Raw genomic sequence first — 22,673 nt, 5'->3', positions numbered from 1 at the left:
TGTAAAGGTAATCATTTGTTTTTAGTTTCAAAGATCTTCCCAAAAGATAGGCTGTCGCTCTTCTTCTGGAAAAGCCTGATTGGTAGGATTCCTTCAAGCACTCAGTCTGAAGTGCTTTATCCCATTCCCTCACCAGCTTCAAAAGTCAAGCTTGCCAAGAGCCCCTGGAGGAAAACCTGCCGCTTCCATCAATTTCACACAAATGGTTGATCCTGGAGGTGGTGCTGTTTGCAATGGAACACTTCACAATCAGAGTGACCACTGTCACAGAAAAAACTGCACAAGGAACGGGATGGTGAAAGAAGCCCAGGTAAGAGGAGATCCCTCCCCCTTACTCTGAATGACCTGAACATTTCAATATTTGTTGTAAAGCTGTCCTAGCTGAAAGTTCTTGGCAGGAAGTGTTTTCTGTGTTTTGACTCTCACTTCAGCTAATTTCAAATGCTTGGCTACTGAAAAGTTTGGATGTGGGTTAAGGAGGGAATTTGTTCTCTGTACAAGAGAGGACACACGTAGATACAAGAGCCTTAAACCCTTAACATAAAAATGTCCCTGCTAGACTTTTGTTTTCTCTCAAGCATTTTGGAGAAAACAATTGTGAAGGCTAAAACTCTCCAGCTAAATTTCAGTCTATCAGGAAATCACAACAGACTCCATGCATCATACTTCATAGGGGAAAAAAAGAGGAAGTGAAAGTAAACGCTGCTGAGATTACGTGGAGTAGGTGGCATTTTCCCCTGGTACGTGAGGAATGCCTCTCTGATTAAAAGGGGACTTCTTTTTGGTGTTTGGTGGGGCCTTGTCATAGCTTACAGCTTGATTCGGGGCCAAAGTCTTTCTTTGAAACTTGACATCACAAGCATTCCTTTTTAAGACGCTTCAGAAAGTGCGGCTTATTGTTACAGGCTGCACACAGGAACCAAACAGACTTTGAATTGTTTTCCCATGTGATACTTTTTTGTAAAATTTTTGGCTCCTGCTCTGTCAGAATGTTTGAGGGGAATGTACTGAGGAGGAGGAGGAACCCAAGAAATGTTGTCAGCTCATTCAAAGAGGGAGCCGGGTCTGCAAGCTGCTTACGAACAGGCAGGCCATCGCCAGCTTCCTATTGGATGCCCAGGCGCTCTGCTCTGAGCAGCAGGGGTGAGTTCACCTGCTTGGGAGCAGATTAGCATAACCGAACAGGCAGCTTCACTGTTGCAAAATGAGAAGCTGGGCAAGGACCCTGTGCGGGAGAAGCGGGGTCGTGGGTGGGGAGGTTGGGCAGTGAGATTGTTCTAAGATCACAGGACAGGTGGGGCTGGCTGGGGGCCAGCCCAGCATTCAGTGAAGGAAGTTTGTGTGTCCAGTGGAATGAAAGAGGTGTGTGGCGGGGGGGGCGGGGACGCAACTCTGGAGCCCGGGTTGTGTGTGAATAGGCTGTGGTCCCCCAGATAGGTTCCCCTCTTAACAAAAGGCATTGCCCTAGCCTTGGAATTGTCTACCTAAAACCTCAGGTCTGGCCTCTCCCAGATGAGTATAATGTGAAGAGAAAATACTCAACTCTCATTCTTTGCACGAGGGCAATCATACTAATACCCACCATCTATTTGTCGCTGTATCGAATCAGACCACTACGACTCAAGACACTCTTTGCCCCTAAAATGGCTGTAACACTGGCCACTGGTCTTCTCACCCTCTGGACCATTCTGACCCTGAAGGCTCTCATTTGGGTAGAGATGCCCTCAAAGCCATTCTCTCTCTCTCTCTACTTTATCTTGGTTTTGTAACCACCTTCTAGCGTCTGAGGTTAGAGACTTAGCTAAATGGTTACAACCATTCCTAAAGACAAGAGCCAGGATCCTAAAGGTTCATTACTAAGTGCTCCTACAAGACTGTGAATATCTTTGGACACTGAAGCTTCCCTAAGAGTGGCAGGAAATATCAGGGAGGCTACTGCCTTTTCCAATAGCTCTTTCTGAAGGAAGGACCATCCAGAACCTATTTGCTGAGATATATTTAGGTGTTACTAAGTTGAAATTGGCTCCCACTGAGAGCCTCAATTATGGCTTAAAAAGTATGTTCCAGAAAGAAGAAACCCTGCTGAGTTCTTAGTGCAGTAGGGCAGACAAAGGCCTGTTTTCCCCTCTGTGATATGGATGAAGTTGTCTTTACTATCATGATCCTTAGTCACTGGTTTTAGTCCATTTTGCTTTGAGGACTTTAAACAAACTGAATCTTTACCAAAAACCTTGAAGCTTGAACCCAGTCTTCATAGAACACTCACTCTTGGAACCCAGCCACCACACTTGAAGGAAGCCCAAGCAGCTCAAGAGAAGCCCAAGTAGAGAGAAACCAAGTATCCTTGCTGTGAGCCTAGGCAAGATGCAGCACCAGCTTGTAAACTGTGTGAGTCAGCTATCTTAGAAGTGGATCCTCCATTCCTGGAGTCTATCTGTTCCAATTATACTTCATGGAGTATACATGACTTGTCCCCACTGGGGTCTGCCCAAATTACAGATTCTTAAGCAAACAAATGATTCGTTGTTTTTTTTTAAAGCTGGGTTTGTTTATCAGGCTTTTTATTTTTAATACCTTTATTTATTTATGGCTGCGTTGGGTCTTCATTGCGGTGCACGGGCTTTCCCTAGCTGCGGCAAGTGGGAACAACACTGCGCTGGGGTGCACGGGCCTCTCATTGAGGTGGCTTCTCTTTGTTGCAGAGCATGGGTTCTAGGCACGCGGGCTTCAGTAGTTGTGTCATGCAGGCTCAGTAGTTGTGGCTCATGGGCTCTAGAGCGCAGGCTCAGTAGTTGTGGTGCACGGGCTTTGTTGCTCCGCGACATGTGGGATCTTCCCAGACCAGGGCTTGAACCCGTGTCCCCTGCATTGGCAGGTGGATTCTTAACCACTGTGCCACCAGGGAAGTCCCAAGCAAACAAATGATTGTTGTTTTAAGTATGGTGGTGGTTTGCTAAGCAACAATAAACATGTAAACACATGTATATTCTATTTTTTTTAAATGCCTAGAAAAATCATTGTACAGTCTCATTACAACCATTTTCAGTGCTTTCATTTTGAGGAAAGAGTTTGTCTTAGCCATCAATCTTTGGCAAAGATGCCTTTCCCTAAGCTTTACACTTTTGTTGTGTTTTATTTTGTGTTTTGCATAAGGATTGTATGCTTAAGATGAGTGTCTGGCTGGTAAAACCAAATACAATGAACTCAAATATCAACTATACAAAAGCACAATCATTTGAATGTTGTCAAATCTGAAGTGTAATTATTCAATCTGAGGAGGTCTGTAACTTGTTGCCTTATCTATGAAGAAAGAGCAGGCAAAGAAGCATGTATGTGTTCTGCTTCAGATGTTTTGTTAATTAAATGAATACATGTTTTAAAGTATATTTAATATCTGCTAATTATTAATTGATTTTATCCATTGGTTAAAGCTTCCTAGAAAATGATTCTCTTTAGAAACACAAGTAGAGGTAGATTGACATTAACTTAATTACTCTCAAGAAATCCACTACATTTATTTTGAAATACACTTGATTTAATCTTTCTACTAAGTATTGTCACCTTGTCTCAATTGGTCTGAACTTATGTAGTTTTACTGGAATTCTAAAGTATATCAACCTGCAAATTCATGTGAGAAGAAGTTGTTGCCACCATATTAGAAAGAAAGTCATTGGCCCAGTAATTCACAATTTAGATTAAACCTTTGAAAACAAACAAACAAACACTATGAACATAGCTCAGAGAAGTATTCAGAATTGTTCCCCATAGTGTACTTCATCCATCACAGTCCCCTCTAAATCCTGCTCCAACCAAAAGTTTTGCCACATTGAAGATCATTTGATTACAGCAGAGGTTAAGATTACAAATGCCCAGCAGGCTGGTAAGGCCTGGTGTGGACAACAGGAAGTGGTAAGCATGGGTTTACCTGAACAAAGCTCATTGTCACCATGAGAGAAAGCAGGTCCTATGTTGACAGATCTTATGATTTTCAAAAGAAACTGGAAATCCAGATGGAGTGGGAGGGAGAGAGAATATCTGATTTTTAAGTATTGGCATCTAATGCTTCAAATTTCCAATAGTGTAGAGTTCAATGAGACATTGCTACCAGCCACAAATCTGTAATCTCTGAACTATAGGCAAATAGGATGAGAAAAATAAGAGGTCATAAATAGAGTGATTCAGGGAATTTGGATCTTCTTAATTTAGGCTTACTTTATATTTTTTAAAAGCAATAGATGTGTCTTACATCTTAATTTTCCTGAGTTGTTATATTAATACTTGATCCTGGAATATGCAAGTTTTAGGAACAATTATGACCCAACCAGTTGTACTAGATTTCTCTGACTAACCCTGATTCCAAATATTAGATGACAAAATGTCATAGAACTGATACCAGTTCACTGCTCAAACTTCATCTCTCAGACTTTGTAGGAAGTGATCCACAAACCTTTTGTTAGACAATGCGCTCATATAGCTTGGTCACCATTATTATTCTCTAGATGTGGTATAACTGGGCCTTCAAAAGTTGCCCAGGAAAAGGCTATGTGTAAATTATGATTATCCTGTCAACTACAACTTATACCTGACTGTTCTTTCTCTGCCATGTGGAGCTAATCCTTTTGGAAGTCAAAAATCCTGTAAGAAGCTGATAGATACTTTCTGTATTACAGAATTTTCCATGTAGAGGATTCATGTGTTCCCTGACTTTCTCAGATCCCCAGGTTAAGAACCCCAGCTCTCACACCCTGCTCAGAAAAACCAACAAATCAGCCTTTCCAGAGAAGACAGGGTAAAGGGATTCATAAATTGATCTACCAAGGAGAGAAAACCAAACATAAGCCAAAGTGACTCAGACCACAAGCCCACATGTGGTATTAATTTATTTTAAAATTTATATTAGAATTTTGTACTCCACTTTATAATACTATGTTAATAATATTTATTTTACTATAAAACTACTTTTATATCCTCCTTGAAAACCTTGAGTATAAATGAACTCCCCAGGAAGATATTTCTTTCCTGGTGGCTTTTCATACCCCAGCACCCCTCAGGATTTCCCAGGGAACCACTTAAGGAAGAATGATAGCAGGAAGACAAGCTTTGACATCAGCAGAATTGGGTATGAGTACTAGCTTTGCTCCCTACTAACTGTGCCACATTGGGGAAGTAGCGTCACGGCTCTGATCCATACCTCACAAGGCAACGGTGAAGATTAGATGAGAGAGTGTATGTAAGGCTCCCAGTAACTATCACATGTGTAGTAGATACTTGATAAATAGTGACTATTATCTATTAAAATCTGCCTGCAGCTCTTACCCCTCTACTGCTACTGTATTGTTCAGTACAATGCCTGGCACATAATAGGTGCTCAATAAATGATAGTCGTAAATCCTTGAATTCCCACATCCAATGGTGGCTTCATTTTACTTGGTCTGTCAGCAGCACTTGACACAAATAATTACTCCTCCTCCTTCAAGCACTTTTCTCTCTTGGCTTCCAGGTTATGACCCTCCTATATCACCAGCTGTTCCTTTACAGTGTCTATTCCTGGTTTTCCTCAACTCCTTGATCTTTGAACAATAGAGTGACTCAAGGCTCAGTCCTTGTACCTGTTCTCTTTTCTAACTGCAGATTTCTCCTGATGATCTGACCTTGTCTCATTACTATATGTACATGTGTATATGTGCAGTTGTGTGTGTGTGTGTGTGTGTGTGTGTGTGTGTGTGTATATATATATATATATATATATATATATATGTCATTTCCAACTGCTTCCTTGATCTTTCGCTTGGATGACCAAAGGCCTCTCCAACTTAACATGTCCAAAACTGAGTCCCTGATACTCCCTCCCTCTGTCCCTAGCATGTTTCCTTTATAGTCTTTCCCATCTCAGTAAATGACAACTCTATCCTTCCAGTGGCTCAAACCAAAAACCTGGGTATCGTTCATGACTTTTTCCTTCTGTATTCAATGACTCAGCAAATTCATGATCCTACCCTCACAGGATATCCAGAACCTGACCACTCCTCACCTCCCCACAGCACCCACTCTGGTCTCAGCCACCACTATCTCTCACCCTGATTTTTATGGGAGCCTCATGCCTTTTCCCTGTGTCCCAGTTATTCATTACAGAATGACAACCCATCCCAAAACAGAATGACATTAAACAACAACAATTTTGTTATGCTCATGGATTCCACTGGGTAGGAATCCAGAAAAGACTCAGTGGAGACAGCTCTTCCCTGTTCCATGATATCTGGGACCACAATTGGCTGGACCTAGAACAGCTGAGCCAGGAGGATTTGCCTGCAAGATGGTGTCCTCACTACCATGTCCAAGCTGGGTCGGCTGAAAAAAAGGACAAGCCAGGACTGTGGGCAGAATTGCCTCAGGCAGCTTCTACAGCAGGGAGGGCTCTAGAGAGTTTTCTAGTAAGTGAAGAAGTCTCATGGCCTTTTGTACCCTAGCCTCAGAGGTCAGCTTCACATCCACCCTGTTGAAGCAGTCACAAACAAGCCCACCAGGTTCAAGGGGATAGGACCCTCCCAACTCTTAATGGGAAGATTATTAAAGAACTCATGGTCATATTTTTAAATTGCCATAAGCTGCTTCTACCTCTGCCATCCCATCCACTGCCACCAGCAAGACTATTCTCAACACAGCAGCCAGAATGATCCTGTTGAAATCATATCAAGATCTCACTCTTCTGCCTAAATCCTTCCCCTGGCTCCCATTCCACTCAGAGTAAAAGCTGAAATTCTTACAGTGGCCACAAGGAGCCATGGCTTGGTCCTCACTGACTCATCCCCTTTTTCTCAGGGCTCAGTGTATTCCAGCCACACTAGAGCCAGCAGTCCTGCACCCTACCACCTCAGGACATTCCCACATCCTCTCCCATTTGCGCTTCCCAGAAATCCAGGTGCCTGCACCTCCCTCCTTTCAAGTCAAATGTTACTCACAATCCTATTAAAATTGCAACATGCTTTCTTCCTGACTCCCTTTCCTGATCCTGCTTGGTTCTTTAGTGCTGAACACCACCTACACACACACACACACACACACACACACACACACACACACACTTACACTTGAATTTATTTCCTATCTATTGTCTGCCTCTGGCTCTAGAATGGGAACTCCACCCAGGCAGAGATTTCTATCTCACTGCCAAATCCCCAGAACATAGACCAGAGCCTGTACACAATAGATGCTCAATAATAGTTGTGCAATGGTTAGACCACCTGTTTTTACTAATCTAGTGTTTGTAAGAAGTCGGATTTCAGTTTGTTTATTTCAATTGCCATTTGCTGTCCACAGGCCTGGTTCTTTAAAAGACTGAAAAGGCCCCACTCATATGTTACACAAGCTTCTTGCAGATTTCAAGGTGTATAACCTCTTAATAATTAATACACTAATTAATTACTAATTTATTAGTAATTTACCTAATATTAATTAAAGGTTTCCCATCCTTTGTTGGAGAACATGACTACTATTCACTGCCTTCTTTTTAAAAATTACTAAATCACTAGATTTTTGTGTGACCAGGTAGCTACATGCTTTTATATCAATATCCAGATATTATGTATACTCTAAGTTTGGGGTCAGGGAACATGCTTTAAGGAGGTGGAACTTTTTGAAGGAGATGAAAATAGAAATTAAATATTATTGATTTATCCTGATGCTTCTACTACCTCTTAATAAGAGATGAAATATGCCTGGATTAGAAGGAAAATGACTAATACCTCAAGGTATATAGACCTGTCATCTGGTTTTAATAAAATTCTGCATTCTCAGGGTTGAATGTCCAAGAAAAATCAGAGTAATCTGCTTTCCCATTCATGACCCTGTATATGAAATGATTTTTTGAATTTCATTTAACAAATTTTTCCACCACACTATATGCTAGGAACTTTCTAAATACAAACTTATTTGATTCTCACAACCCTATGACTTTAATACTATTACTATCCCTATTTTTTATATGAGGCAACTGGTCATAGAAAAGTTAAGTAAGTTTGTCTAAGATTAAACCTCTAGTTAGTGCAGACTGACCCCAGGGTCTATGTATTTATCACTAGAAAAAAAAAAAAAAGCCTTTTCCTCAAACATGTTATTGTGAATATTTGCAAACTTACAGAAAAATTAAAGAGTTCTACACTGAATACTCATATACATACCACTTAGAAACTGCAATTAACATTTTACTATATTTGTTTCATCACATGTTTGTCTGTCTATCCGTCCCTCTATCCATCCATCAAACCATATGTTTGGTGCATTTCAAAGAAAGTTGGAGAATCAATAGGCTTCACCCCTAAACTCTTCCACATGCAAATTATTAACCAGATTTCAATATTTGTCCATCCTTCTTTCTTTTTTCTTCTTTTGAGACAAGATGTGCAGATAATTCCACTCAGTGAATTTTGACCTACACTACCTTTCGATTTTTCTTGCTGGAAAAGGTTTCATTATATAGTTTTGACTGTGCAAAGATTTTATAAAACCGTGAGCTGAATCGAGTGTAAATTCATCTATTAGATGAAAGACTCAGTAGGAGGCTACCTCACTTGAGAAACTCCCTTGTTGTACACCTATAATTCTGACGGGTTCAAGAGCCATTTTCCCTTTTTGTCTGGAGTATAATCCAACTGACAGGAAGGGAACTCACTGTAGAAATTCTTAAAATTCCATACCATGCCTTGTCTTCTTACACATGGAGGAATGAGGCTCAACAAAACTAAGTGACTGTCTCAGAGGTCACACCAGTGTGAGGCACCCTCCCCCACTTTGGTCTCTTGATACCCAGACCAAGGCCCTTTCTGGAAAGGTGCATTTGTTTCTGAAACCTCCAACCTATGAAGGCAAACAGCCAGGGACTACAGTATTTGATGGCTCAGAGTGGTATCTGCTATTGCAAATTCTTTAGCTTCAATTTCAAAATTGATGATGCAAAGTTGCATTTGTCTCATGGAAGATGTAAAGACCTCTCCTATTTCCCAAAATAAGAGCCACGTGGAGAAAGCTTCCTTCTTTGCCTATCTTAGAAAAGCATGTCAGAGAAATCAGTATTAATTACAGTTAATGATTGCTGCCCATCACGTATTTACGCTTTTTGAAGTATTGTTAATTCTCACCTATTGCTTTCAAATTTCACGAATAAGGACCCAAGGTTCAAAGAGGTTAGATAATCACCCATACAGGTGGCAAGTAATAGGAGGATTTTCTGACCCCTAATATCACATAAATTGTTGCCACCTCCTGCTCTACTGTCCTAGTAAACTGAACCATCATATAGAGGTTGGGAGCAGGACATCCCTTTCGCACTGCCTAGGTTTGAATTTCAACTTCACATCGGTCGCTCTATGACCTTGGACAAGCGGCTTAATCTCTGTGCCTCAGTTTCCTTATCTGGACGATGAGGATAATAGTAGTGCCTGCCCAATAGAGTCGTTGTAAGAAGTAAATATGGTGGCGCATGCATGGTTTAGAATGATTTCTTTAAAAAGCAACCAATGTTTTGCCCCTTTAACCTTCAGCATCAACTATAATGATCCTTAGATCCAACGTCTCGTTGGACTCTCACAGCAATGCTGTGAAGTTTTGAGTGCTACTGACCAACTTTAGGGATGAAAAAAACAGAGCTAAGAAAAATAATGAGACCAAAGACACATGGATGATGGAGACAGAGCTGGACAAGAATCCCAGACATTTTTAACTCTAAGTTCAGGAATGTCTCAAAGAACTGGACACATAGATATTTTTCAAGCCCTTACTCAGTGCATACAGCTCTGTCAACTGTTCCTTTACAAGAACAGGTAGGAAGTAAAAAAAAAATCAGCACCTCTATTCTTCAGCAGATTAACTCACAGCAAGAGAAAAAGTGCTATTTTGGTTATTACACTTACTCAGAAGAGCAGATTTGGGAGTCAGTTTTAGTAATTTTTAAAAATCTGTAAGATTCTAAAAGTCTTGCAAAATGGTAGTTTCTACCTTAGATTTCCATAGCCAGGCAGCAAAGTGATTTTACATGGCACACCGGACAGCACAACTTCCTATAAATCTTTCTTTAAAAATCATTGACCTTTGTCTTTACATCCTTATGGCATGTAGCATGTGTACTCCCCAGAATTACCTTCTTCTGAGCCCTTGTACAGCCTCAACTTCATTTTCAAACACATGCCATCATGAAGGTTTGCTTCCAGACCCAGCAAGGGAGCACATGTCAATTAATTTCTTGGTTCCTTTGCTGAGCCTCCCCGAGGCAATGACATTGATGATGCGTTAAGGATTCTTAGGTCTTGCAACATGGCATGTTTCCCAGTCACCTACTCTGATAGTCTGAAAGAAACTAGGCTCCAGGTCGTCTCAAACACTGGAATAATCATGGCAGAAATGATCTCAGATCTCAGAGAAGCATGTTATTTATTTTCTAGATCTTAGTGACACATTTCTCACTTAATAGAATAGAGAACAGAACTGAGGCACACTTGCCCATATCTCAAAATGGCCAATCCAGGGCAAGACTCACACCTGTCCACTGCCAGTTTCTAGAGCCTCTACACAATACTGTTTTTCATATTACAGAATCCAAAACAAACCCCGAAGGAGCCCTTGGCAATAACAGCTTTTGCCAAACCATGCAAATAACTTAGGGGTACTTGGGAAAATCTCACAACCGACGTAAGTTTTGACGGATTGGTTTGTAAGGTTATGCAAAAGGGGCCGGCATTTTGTCTATGAGGCTGTGCCTCCCATCGGTCAGTTCTTTGCAAAACCACTGAATCAGGTGTCTACAGACTAAGATACAGAAGTTCTCCACATAGTGACCTGGGAAGATGATACAATGGCTGAAATAAATAGGTCACGAATGTCAGTTTTCTTCTTTAAGTGTAATATCAATCTTTATACCAATCAGATGACTCATGCCTTGCACCCAGCCATTACTTAGGGCTCATAAATTATGATGGCTAAAAAATAATGCCTGGAATTTTTAAATGGTTGATTCAGCAGTACAGGTAAAAATTAGTCAAGGCTAGCACTGCTCTGGGAGAAGTTACTTTTTTTTCAACATTATATGCCATATAAGAAAAGTTAATCAGATAATTATAGCTGTGACCATGGATGTTATCAGATTTTTTGGAAGCAAGGAAGCAAATTGTTATGTTGTCATACTCTTGGGGAATTGGTTGTTTGGAGACATTATGCTTACTTTCCCAAGAAGCAAAATGTTTTCATGGAAAATCAAATATGCTCTGCCTTCCATGAACACCAAAGATTCCAGCCAAAAAAACTGTATACATTCAGCTAAGCATCATCTCGTTAAGGGCATTCTGTCTTCAAAGGCAAAAGATGAGCCAGGTTATAGGTTGAAGATGAACCTAGGCTGCTCTTGATGTGCATAAGTTGTTAGTGGTTTTATTGGGTGACAGGCAGAGGAGAGAAGGAGGCAAGGAGAATAAGTCTGTACAGCCATGAGCCAAACCCTGATAAACACACAGGGAAGGAAGAAAAATGGAATCCTCGGCAACTTTCTCCCTTTCTGGGTCGGGGGGTTTTCTGCTTCTTCAGGTTGTTGAATGGCAGGCACTCCTTGGTCCATGTTCAGGGAATGAGAAGTTTGGGCTGGGGTCCAGAGATGGTAGTTCAGCATCATCAAGGTGCAAGAAGAAATTGTTTCAATTTGATTCAAAGAGAAAAACCATTGTTTCTAATCCAAGTTCAGTCCCCTGAGCTCAGCCAACCACATTTTGTGTGCTTCCAGAGCCCCACCCTTTTTTTTAACTCACCTATGAGTCATCAGCTGCCTGGCACGGGAAGGAAATGCTACAGTACACACCTCACTTCCATGGCACATCTCTGGTGTTGGTTCATTCTCATGCAGCTCAGGAAACACTTTCCTTTTCATTTTTGGTCATAGGTTCAAAAGTTCAGGATCAATGGAATGAGTATGTTTCATCAAATATTCTTCTGCAAGGGATACAAGAGAAACTTTATTTTATTTTATATTGGAATATAGTTGATTAACAATGGTATGTTAGTTTCAGGTGTACAGCAAAGTGATTCAGTTATACATATACTTGTATCTATTCTTTTTCAAATTCTATTCCCACTTAGGTTATTACAGAATATTGAGCAGAGTTCCCTGTGCTATACAGTAGGTCCTTGTTGGTTATCTATTTTAAATATAGCAGTGTGTATATGTCAATCCAAACTCCCAATCTATCCCTCTACCTCCTATCCTTTTCCCCCAGTAACCATAAGTTCATTCTCTAAGTCTGTGAGTCTCTGTTTTGCAAATAAGTTCATTTGTATAATCTTTCTTAAGATTCTTCATATAAGAGATATCATATGATATTTATCTTTCTCAAAATTACCGACCATACAACCATGAATCACTGTGAATCATTGGTATGTCGGGGCTCCCCAAAGACCCATTCACATGCATGGCTTTGCAGGGGGCCTTTTGAAAACACGTATCAGATCAGGTTTTTAGGCCGGCATTTGCTTACAGCTCGTCAATGGCTTCCCTTGTCAGGATCAAGGCTGTGGTCCTAAGCTCAGTTTACGAGCTTGGCACAACCTCCCCGCTGATTCATCCATTGATTCATCAAAGATTTATTGGATACCTACTTTGTATCAGATGCCCTTCTAAGCCCTGGAGTACTAATGATGGGCAAAGTGGATGGAGTTCCCCTTTTAGAACTGACCTACAGCCATGCCTGCCCCCTCACTACCCCTGCCAGCCCACCACCCTACCCCCTTCCCTCCCCACAGTTCTTCGGGGTCTTCCTCCTGCTGGGAACACTGCACCTCATCAACTCCTACTGACTATTCAGATCTTATTTTAAGCATCATCTTCTTTAGGGAGGCCTTTCTCTTTTCCTGGACTAGGTCACATCCCATCCTATCCACTCCATAGGTCCCTGACTTATTCTTCATTTCCCTTTTTGTAAGTATTTGCTCTGGTCTGTATTTCCATCTAGACCAGGGGCTGGCAAACTTTCTCTGTAATGGGCCAGACAGTAAATATTTTCAATTCTTTGGGACACGAAGTCCCTGTCACAGTTACTCAACTCTGCCTTTGCAGTGTGAAAGCAGCCATGGACAACAATAAACAAATGGGTGTCACTGTGTTCCAATAAAACTTTATTTTGAAAGAAAATAGCAAAAGCAAGGGGTAGGCCAGATCTGGCTTGTGGGCCATAATTTGCAGACCTCAGAACAACAGAACCTGCTGTGATGATGGAAATACTGTGTGACTGTCCCACCCAGTAAGGTAGCCACCAGCCACATGTGGTTGTCCAACATTTGAAATGTGGCTCATGCAACTGAGAACCTAAATCTCTAAATGTATTTAACTTGAATGATTTAAGTTTGAATGTAAGAAGCCACATGTGGCTAATGATTATTGTATTGGACGGTTCACATATAGACCATGAGTGTCATGAGGTCAGTCAGGGGTTCTGTCCTTCCTGGTCACCACTGTGTCACCTGGACAGAGCACAGCAGCTAGCACAGAGTAGGTACTCGATATGTATTTGTTGGTTGAATGAACGAACAAATATGCCTAGAGATGATCATACTAAGTGAAGTAAGACAGAGAAAGACAAATATCATATGATATCACTTATATGTGGAATCTCAAAAAAGGATACAAATGAACTCATTTACAAAACAGAAATAGACTCACAGATATAAAAGACAAACTTGGTCACCAAAGGGGAAACATGGGGGTGAGGGATAAATTAGGAGTTTGGAATTAACAGATATACACTACTATATATAAAATAGATAACCAACAAGGACCTACTGTATGGCACAGGGAACTATATTCAATATCTGTAATAACCTAAAATGGAAAAGAGTGTGAAAAAGAATATATATATATATATATATGTGTGTGTGTGTGTGTGTGTGTGTGTGTATAACTGAAGCACTTTGCTGAAACTAACACAACACTATAAATCAACTATACTGCAATTAAAAATGTAAATAAATAAAGGAAGGAAAAAAATGAACAAATGTATAAATATGGAATGACATTAGACTTCTGGGACGTTGCCACTGGAGACTTCTTGCTCTCTAATCCTGAAGTGTTGTATTTCTGTACACACTTTTTATCTCCGCCTTAGTCCATGAGTTCCATGGGGATGGAAGCCATAAGAGAAACTACCTGAATGACCCAGTGCCTAGCACAGGTACATGCACGTGGTAGTCAGCCATCCCATGAGTGTTGACAGCTGCCAGTACCCACCTGGGAAGGAAAAAGAGTCAGCCCCATGGCTATTTCTGAAACATGTTCCAATCTATCACATCTCAAAGGTCTAACTTAAAGCTTCTTTCTGATTCAACCCTGGTGCTATGGACTTGAGAAATTCAACTTCATCCTGACTTTGCCTGCTTTATAACCTTGGGGAAATTGCTTAATGCCCTGTGACTGTCTTATTAAGTGAAGATAATTCTAATTCTATTACAGTTATCCACAACCTACCTCTTAGGAATATCATGTAAGTAAATAAAATCATGGCCACAAAAGCTTTGAGCACCTCATAGATAAGCACTGTTCTCACCTGGACTGAGAACAGCATAACTGAACAAGATAGTAGGTAGTAGTTAATTTCAATGATATCAAAACAACAATGCATTGTTTTCTCTGGTTTATCAGGATAACTTCAGAAAAGCTCTGTGCCTCTCAAGTGATCCAGCTGGTTGTGAGTAAAATTCGAAGACTGCAGTCATTGCAGGGTGGTGAAGGACAGCCACTTTGTTCCAAAGTTCAATTATGTCCAACTGACTTTAGGGCCTCCACCCCAGCTGTCATCCCAGGTAGGATCCTGGGATCCTACAAATCTTTCTTCCCTGCATTTCTTTTTCACTGCTCTTTGAAACAGAAAGTCTGGCTTACCCTGCAGAGAAAGCCTGTTCAATTTCAGCAGGCACTACACACCACATCTCCAAGCAGGCAACACATGAGGCCCAGCCAGAAGTCCTTGCAAGGTCCCGTTCCTCTAGTTTCTACTCACTAACAAGTGCCCATTCTGGTTCTCCTGTCCTGGAAGGCCCTCACCTCCTTCCTCAACATTTTCCAGTCTTGGCTCTCTTTTTCTCTCTCATTCACTAAATCCTACAGTAGATGTTCATGGGGCACACTACTAGGGACTCCATTTAGTCCTCTCCAAGCCATCCTGCCTTTTCTGTGAATCCCTGACTTCCCAATCTGGAAGTGCGGAAGGTGGGACTCTTCATTGGCTTCCCTGACTTCTTCGCTAACTTCTCTGGTGGTGGATGGAAAAATCAAGATGATGGGAAAGCAACTGAGCCTCTCAACTACTGAACTTGGGCATCACTACAAATAAAGTTTGGAGTAGTTAATACATAAAGAAATTGTCCCCTCAAAAAGTTCCATGTTTATAATCTGTCTGTCTCTCTCTATCGCTGACTTCTGTGGTCCCTGAAGCCTAAGTCTTATAATGTACTTCTTTCTGTCATGCACCACCTAACACTCAGAGATGCTCAGTAACTCAAGAATTGAATCTTTGACAACTTCACCAGATTTATTGATTGACTGATTGATTATCTCATTCTATCTTTTTTTAAAATTAAAGTACAGTTGATTTACAATGTTATACTAGGTTCAGGTGTACAACATAATGATTTGATATTTTTATAAATTATACTCCAGTTAAAGTTATTATAAAATATCAGTTATATTCCCTGTGCTATACATTACATCCTTGTATCTTATTTATTTCATACATAGTAGTTTATACATCTTAATCACCTTCCCCTATCTTGCCCCTCCCCACTGCACTGGTAACCACTAGTTTGTTCTCTGTATCTATTAGTCTACTTCTGTTTTGTTATATTCATTTGTTTTATTTTTTTAGATTCCACTTATAAATGAGAATATACAGTATTTGTCTTTCTCTGTCTGACTTACTTCACTAAGTGTAATATCCTCCAGATCTACCCATGTTGTTGCAAATGGCAAAATTTCATTCTTTTTTATAGCTGAGTAATATTCCATTATATATATATATATATATTTATATATTATATATACTATATATATATATAATATATATATATATAGACATTCATACATTGGGGTACATATATCTTTTCAAATCAATGTTTTCATTTTCTTTGGATAATTACCCAGGAGTGGGACCGCTGGATCATATTGTTGTTCTATTTTTAGTTTTCTGAGGAACATCCATATTGTTTTCCATAGTGGCTGCACCAGTTTACATTCCCCAGACTTAAATTTGAATGTTGGCCAGTGCAGACAGGTCCTGATGCACCCTTTTGCTTGGGGAGGTAACTCAGTCCTCAGACTTCTTCCAAACGCTTCTAAACAAGATTTAGACATGAAAGAATTTTAACACAATTCTTATAGTATCTATTCATTAAGGTAAGACTAGATGACCTAAAAAATGAGCCACCACATCTCAGTGGCGTAACCCAATAGAAGTTTATTTCTCACTCATATTAAGTCTTATGAGCAGTGGCAAGAAGCTGGAGGGGGAGGAGGTGAAGAGTCTGCTCCACACGGTAATTCAGGGCACCAGGCTGACAAAGCTCTGCAGACGACACTGTGTGGCTTCCAAGGTCACCTTGGCCATCAGAATTCAGATGACAATAGGTGAAAGAGAGAAAGAGATGGATCATGAGAGAAGCTCTTGTGGGTCAGGCACAGAAATGGCACATTTCACTTCTACCAACTTCACATTGGTCAGTCGTATGGCCACACGTGTCTGCAAGGGACATGGGGCATGTAGCCTGGCCATGAGAAAGAGGAGAGGGAAATGGTCTGATGCACAGCCAGTCTCCACCACAATGGACAATAGTGTGAAAATATTTGAAATCTTCAAAAGACCTGAGTGAGAGATAATAAAAGCTATTATTTTTTGCAAGTGATCCTTTATTTTCTGTCCTTTTATTAAATAACTTGTCTTCCTAAAAATATTATTGTAATACAATGTGGTGAGTGTTATAATGGTATTATGTAGTGAGAACACCTAACCTGTATCTTTTTAAGAAGTGAAGCCAGAACTGGGTCTTAAACAGTGGATATTAGGCAAGCCAAGGTGTCTATGTGTGTGGGGTGGAGGTGAGGGGAGGTGCAGCAGAGAACAGTTAGGAAAAGGAGTAGAAACTGAAGAAATTACAGGAAAGTGGCAGCGCGAAAGAAGGATTTGGAGGGGATAAAAATCAAGGTTTGGAATGAAAGCAAAACTCACCTATTTGTGACAAGATGATATGAGTTAGACTAGACTGAGGCATATGAACTTCATAAAGCATTTCTAAACATTTACATCTACAAAATACATGACAGAATGCTGTGGTTAAAATACTTATTTCTTAAAATCCCAGACAACTTTAAGGCATTATGTACCCTTTCTACTAATGTAGAGCTGTGTATTCTCATCATTCATGTATCATTCCACTTTCACGAGTTTTGGTGCTGCATCATTTTGTATAACTTCAGCCAGATCTAATTGACATTCCAAAGTATTTTAGAAGAGAAATAAATGGTAACTTTGAAACCAATAAGACTCTCAAAAGTTTTAGAGTAAAAGTAGAGGATTCCACTGAGGAAAGAGCTGCTTTGAATTTTACCTGCCATTAGGGATGAAAATTAAATATATATATATATACACACATACATACATGCATATATATACATACATATATATATATATATATATACACACACACACACACACACACACACACACACAGAGTAAGGAATGTATACTTACCAGTCAGAACAGGGCATTCATTAACCAATCAGAAAGGATGCTTGGTATAAACAACTGAAATGAGTATATCATGTGTACAAGATGAGCATCAGTCCCATCCCTCTCCACCAGCCTCTCTTCTAGTCTACAATCTTGTTGCTCCCTTGACTGGGGATGAGAACTGACCTGACGGGATCCCTGCAGCTGCCAGTAGTGGAAGACTCAAATATAAATAGATTAAAAATAAGATTTTGTTATTCTCACATAATAAGAGTCTAGAGTTGGGAAGAGTCTAGAGTTGGGAAGAGTCTACATTTGGGTGGTCCCTGGGTCAATTGTTTTGGTCCCTTAACAATGTCACTAAGGACCTCAGGGCATTCCATCTCTTCTTTCTATCAATACCATCTTTTGTGTGTAACTAAATATCTTCATCTTGTGGCCACAAATGGTTGCTGCAATTCCAGATGACCCAAGCATCATGGTCTCTCTCAAGTTCAGTATCTCAGCCCCCCACGCCTCTAATCCCCACCACTTCTTCCCCCTCACACTTACTGCCTCCAGTGGATCCTCACTTTCCCGCTTCTCCCTGTGTGTGGGTACTGGCCAAGGCTCTATACCTATTCTTTCTCTTCTTTCCCAAATATTTCTCTAAAAGCAGTATCATCCATTCTAACAGTTTCTTTTAACTTCTCTACTCAGAAGATTTGATGAAAATCTGAACATTTACTAAGTGTTTACCCTGGGGCAGGTACTTTGCATATATTATCTCATTCCATTTTCAAAACAAACTTTACTAGTCCATTTTCCACTGGAGGCATTTGAGAACGAGGGAAATTAGCTGCCTTGCACAATATCTTACAGTCAGCAAGTGAAAGTGCCAGGATTTGAACCAAGGCAATCTCCCTCCTGCCTAAGCTCTCTCCACCATCATGCTCTGCCTCCCACCAACACTGGGCTCAAATGCCCCCTCCTTCAGGAAGCCATTCCTGATTGCCCAATGTGATACGGTCCCTCCATTTGTGTCACTCTTATGACGTTTACTTTTTGCTCTATGTTATGATTATGCTCGCTCCCTTCCCCGCACCACATACACAATTATGCTGCCAATTCTGGGAGAAAGAGACTATATTTATTGATTTCCTATCCCCTCTAATATTAGCCTAGGACAGTGTAAAACAGGCAGCCAGTAAAAGACCTGCTAATTTAAATGGAAGAGTAATCATCCTTCCAGGACATCCCAACACTGTTTATTTCTAGATGTGACAGTATTACAAAATGTAAACAACCTCCAGGGTGTCACAGAGTCCCAGATGACCGGGAGCTCTGGGAAAGGTGGCTCAGGATCTATTTATTTTCAAACTATGAAAGAAAAAGTAGAACATCAAAGCTGTATTTCCAGCAGGTAGAACAAAGGGAGTGCATTACAGATTCCCATGCCATGTTGACCTTGGCTAGCAAATGTATTAAGCAAGATTTTAGGCTTTGTTTACTTTGATGGGACCGATTCTCATATTTCAAAAGATCTATCCAATCCCAGACTGAGAAACCCTTTCCAAGAGGTGTGACCTATTTCAATTTTAAGTAAAGAATTTCGGTAAATGCGTCAATTTTCATCTGTTAAGAAAGACCTATACATTTCCAAATAATGTTGCTCTCCATGAAGGTATCTCTTTTTCTCTCTGCCAAACAAAATTACATTAAATTAAATTAAAAATAAATAAAGTTATATGTGAGAGAGTAAAGTAGGTAGCAGCAGCCACCGACAGACATTGTTGGAAACTTCTCCTTTGTGATATAACTATCTCCCAGAACAAGTCACAGGGGCAAAAAAAAAAAAAGAAAGAAAGAAAGAAAGAAATAGTTACACAAGCCCAGTCTGTGCACCCAGCTGAGGGTTCTATTTGCATCTAGGTAGACAGTCTATTATATACAGTGCAGCTTTGCCTGAGACCCAATTCAAGCAGAAAGTTCCCATTGATTTGGCCATATATGGAGCTCAGAAATGGCTACAGGGCCAGGTAAGGAAAATGGGAAAACCCACTGATCCTCACAGGATGGCGTTGAATGTCCTGGAAGTTTCTCTTTTTATATGTGCCTATGTGACTTAGCCATCCTCTAAGTCAGCCCAAGGGGTTCATCTGTGAGCACATTAAATCCAGGTTCTGAAGTCACCCACACTGGATGTCCTTCACCCACCCTTCTTTGTCTACGGTGCCCTTAAAATCAGGGGGTCCCAAATGTTGGTCCCAAGCTTCCTGCTCTTCTTTTTATTTGGTGCTTTATTACGTTTGCCTTGAACCGTGGCTCACGCTGGGCCTCAGAGTAGTTGAGTCCTAGATCGTATACTTCAGCCAGGCTTTTCTCTTTTCCTGCATCTCTAACTGCCCCCAAATAGCCCCACTTATGCAAGCAGACACCACCCCAACTCAGCAGGTCCCATGCATACTCATTGTCTTCCCCCACAAGCAGTCCTCCTTCTAATCTCTGCTTTCTTCTTATCCACATTCCTATAACACTCCTCGCAGATACTGGCATGACCTCTTCTTTGACTTCATACCAAACCAGTCACAAAAGTTCGTCAAACCTTTTTCATGAGGCTCTCAGCCCCTTTTGCTAGAGTCTGGACAACTCCAGGAAAGAGGGAAGCCCCTTGGGTATCCTCATGATGTGGAAAGGACCAGAAGGTGGATCTTAACTGGGCCAGGAAGTCACCAGGCATGCTAGAGATGGATGCAGTTCAAAGGTCACAGACAGAACAGAACCCAGGAAGGGAGCCAAAGGTTCACACTAGACTAGGAAGATTGGCCATCCATCAGACCTACGACTGGTGTGAGGGCGTAGAGAGAGGTCAAGAACTCAGGAGCAGGGACGGGGTCTGTCTCATTCATCTTGGAATTCCCAGAACCTAGCATGTTGCCGGTTCATGCAAGACATCCAATTAGTGTCCTATGTTCCCAAATACAAGGTATTTGTTATATTCTTTCCTCCACCTTCCATTCAAGACCTCATATTATGCAATGCTCTCTCACTTTAATTATTTTAAACCAGCCGGTAGCATTTGGGGAAGATATTAGACAAAAGCAACGTCCATTAATGTTAACTTGGTTTGTCTGGAGAAGACACTGTTGCCAAAACTCGGCCTCTGTACTCTGGTGCTGAATAGAAACGTGGAGACAGACTTTTGGGTGAAGTAGAAAAGAATAGCTTTATTGCTTTGCCAGGCAAAGGGGGTCACAGCGGGCTAATGCCCGCCAAACTGTGTGTCCCACCCTGGAAGGGGTAGTGAGGAGTATTACAGTGCTCAAAAAGCAGGGCATGGTAAGCTCATGTGCGTTCTTCTGACTGGTCGGTGGTGAGGTAATGAGGAATCAGCATCATCGACCTCCTGGTTCCAACTGGTCTGGGGCCTACGTGCTTGTGGGCAACATAGAGTTAACAGCTCCCACCTGCTGGGGGCTTCAGTATCTCCAAAACAGCTCAAAGGACATGGCTCAGAATATTATCTATAGTCCTTGAGGAAGAACTAAAGGTCCTTGAGTTTGTTTAATGGCTAAAGTATTATTATTTTGTCTTGCTTGACTGTTTTCCTTTCTTTCTGCATTTTCTCACTTCTCTGATTAAACTTATTCTTTGACTAAAGTTTTCCTACAGAAAAACAGCAGGTGGACGACATGGGGTGGGTCTATTCTGGGAAGGCCTCATAGGGCCCTGCTCAGTTACAACACTGATATAATGGATAATAAGGAGTTAAGGAATTTTAATAAGATTTAATAATATTTTGTGAGCTTTTGACTGAGCAATTCAAGTGTAAAATCTCATTATAAAAGGGCTTTTTAAAAATTACTTTAAAAACAAGTAATATAAATAAAAAATATTCATCTATCAGATAGATTTTTTTTTGATTGTCACATATTTTGTGGCTTGGGATAAAACTTCCAGGGACTGTCACACAGATTCCAAAAATACTGCATCTCAAACAGAATAGAGGAAATAAAGGCAATAGAGTCTAGAAAACTGTGTTTGTGGAATCTAATGGTGCTTATAGTATGAGTAACAAAAACATTATTTCTAATTAACATAATTTTTATATAATACATCATTTTAAATATATATGTGTAAGCTAAATTAATAAATTATTAGTAGACATTTGACAGTTTCCTATAAATCACTAAAAATGGTCAAAACACTTCTTATGGATCATCTCATTGGGAAATGGGGAATCCAAGGATTGTATTATATTTGTTGAATTAAAAAATGAATAAATGTATAAATATTTATTAAAGACAAAAACTTAATTAGTAGTGTTAAGAATAATTTATTCACTAATGCATTGAGCAAACATTGAGCTACCATGTGAAAATCAATTAAGCAGGAATAAGAATGGTTTGATATTAAAATTCTACTTTCCACCGACATGGTGACACCTAAAATAAATGAGAGAAATATTTACTTTGACTTTTTATTATGAAAATTTTAAAACATGCAAAAAAATGAAAAAATAATATAACAATCACCCACCCATATAACCTCCATCTAGATTCAACATTTTCCCAAAATTGCTTTATGTATGTGTTTAATTTTTGATGAACCACTTGAAAGAAAATTAGAGCTGTTATAACACTTCACCCTCCTTAATCCTTCAGCATGCATTGACAAAGATTAAAGCATCTTCCCACATAACTATACTACTACTCTCACTCCTAACAAAATTAACTCCTCAATAATATATATTTCGAGTCCACATTTGGGTTTCCACAGTTGTTCAAAATATGTATTTTTTACCAGTTTTTTTTTTACAAAAAACAAAAAAAGAGTATCTAATGAAAGAACACACAGTGCACTTGGGTGTCTGTTAAGTTCCCTCCCCCACTCTTTACTCTTTTTTTTCCAGCTTGATTGAGGTATAGTTAATAACTAATAATTGTATGT

General features: G+C 40.2%; 1 protein-coding gene across 1 annotated transcript in view; it reads left to right on the top strand.

Annotated features, from left to right (window-relative positions):
- Positions 1-202: 202 nt before the first annotated feature.
- The window catches only part of SPTLC3 (serine palmitoyltransferase long chain base subunit 3), a gene marked incomplete at its 5' end in the record, with an annotated part of 139,285 nt that continues 116,814 nt past the window's right edge, over positions 203-22,673 (top strand). Inside the window, one exon of the mRNA XM_079720221.1 lies at positions 203-310. Within this exon, the coding sequence (XP_079576347.1) occupies positions 203-310 (108 nt within the window). The remainder of the gene's footprint in view (positions 311-22,673) is intronic.

Source organism: Hyperoodon ampullatus (genome assembly GCF_949752795.1).
Source record: "Hyperoodon ampullatus genome assembly, chromosome: 14".
NCBI lineage: Eukaryota > Metazoa > Chordata > Mammalia > Artiodactyla > Ziphiidae > Hyperoodon > Hyperoodon ampullatus.
The sequence above is the reverse complement of the archived record's forward strand: the minus strand, read 5'-3'. Positions and strand labels throughout refer to the sequence as shown.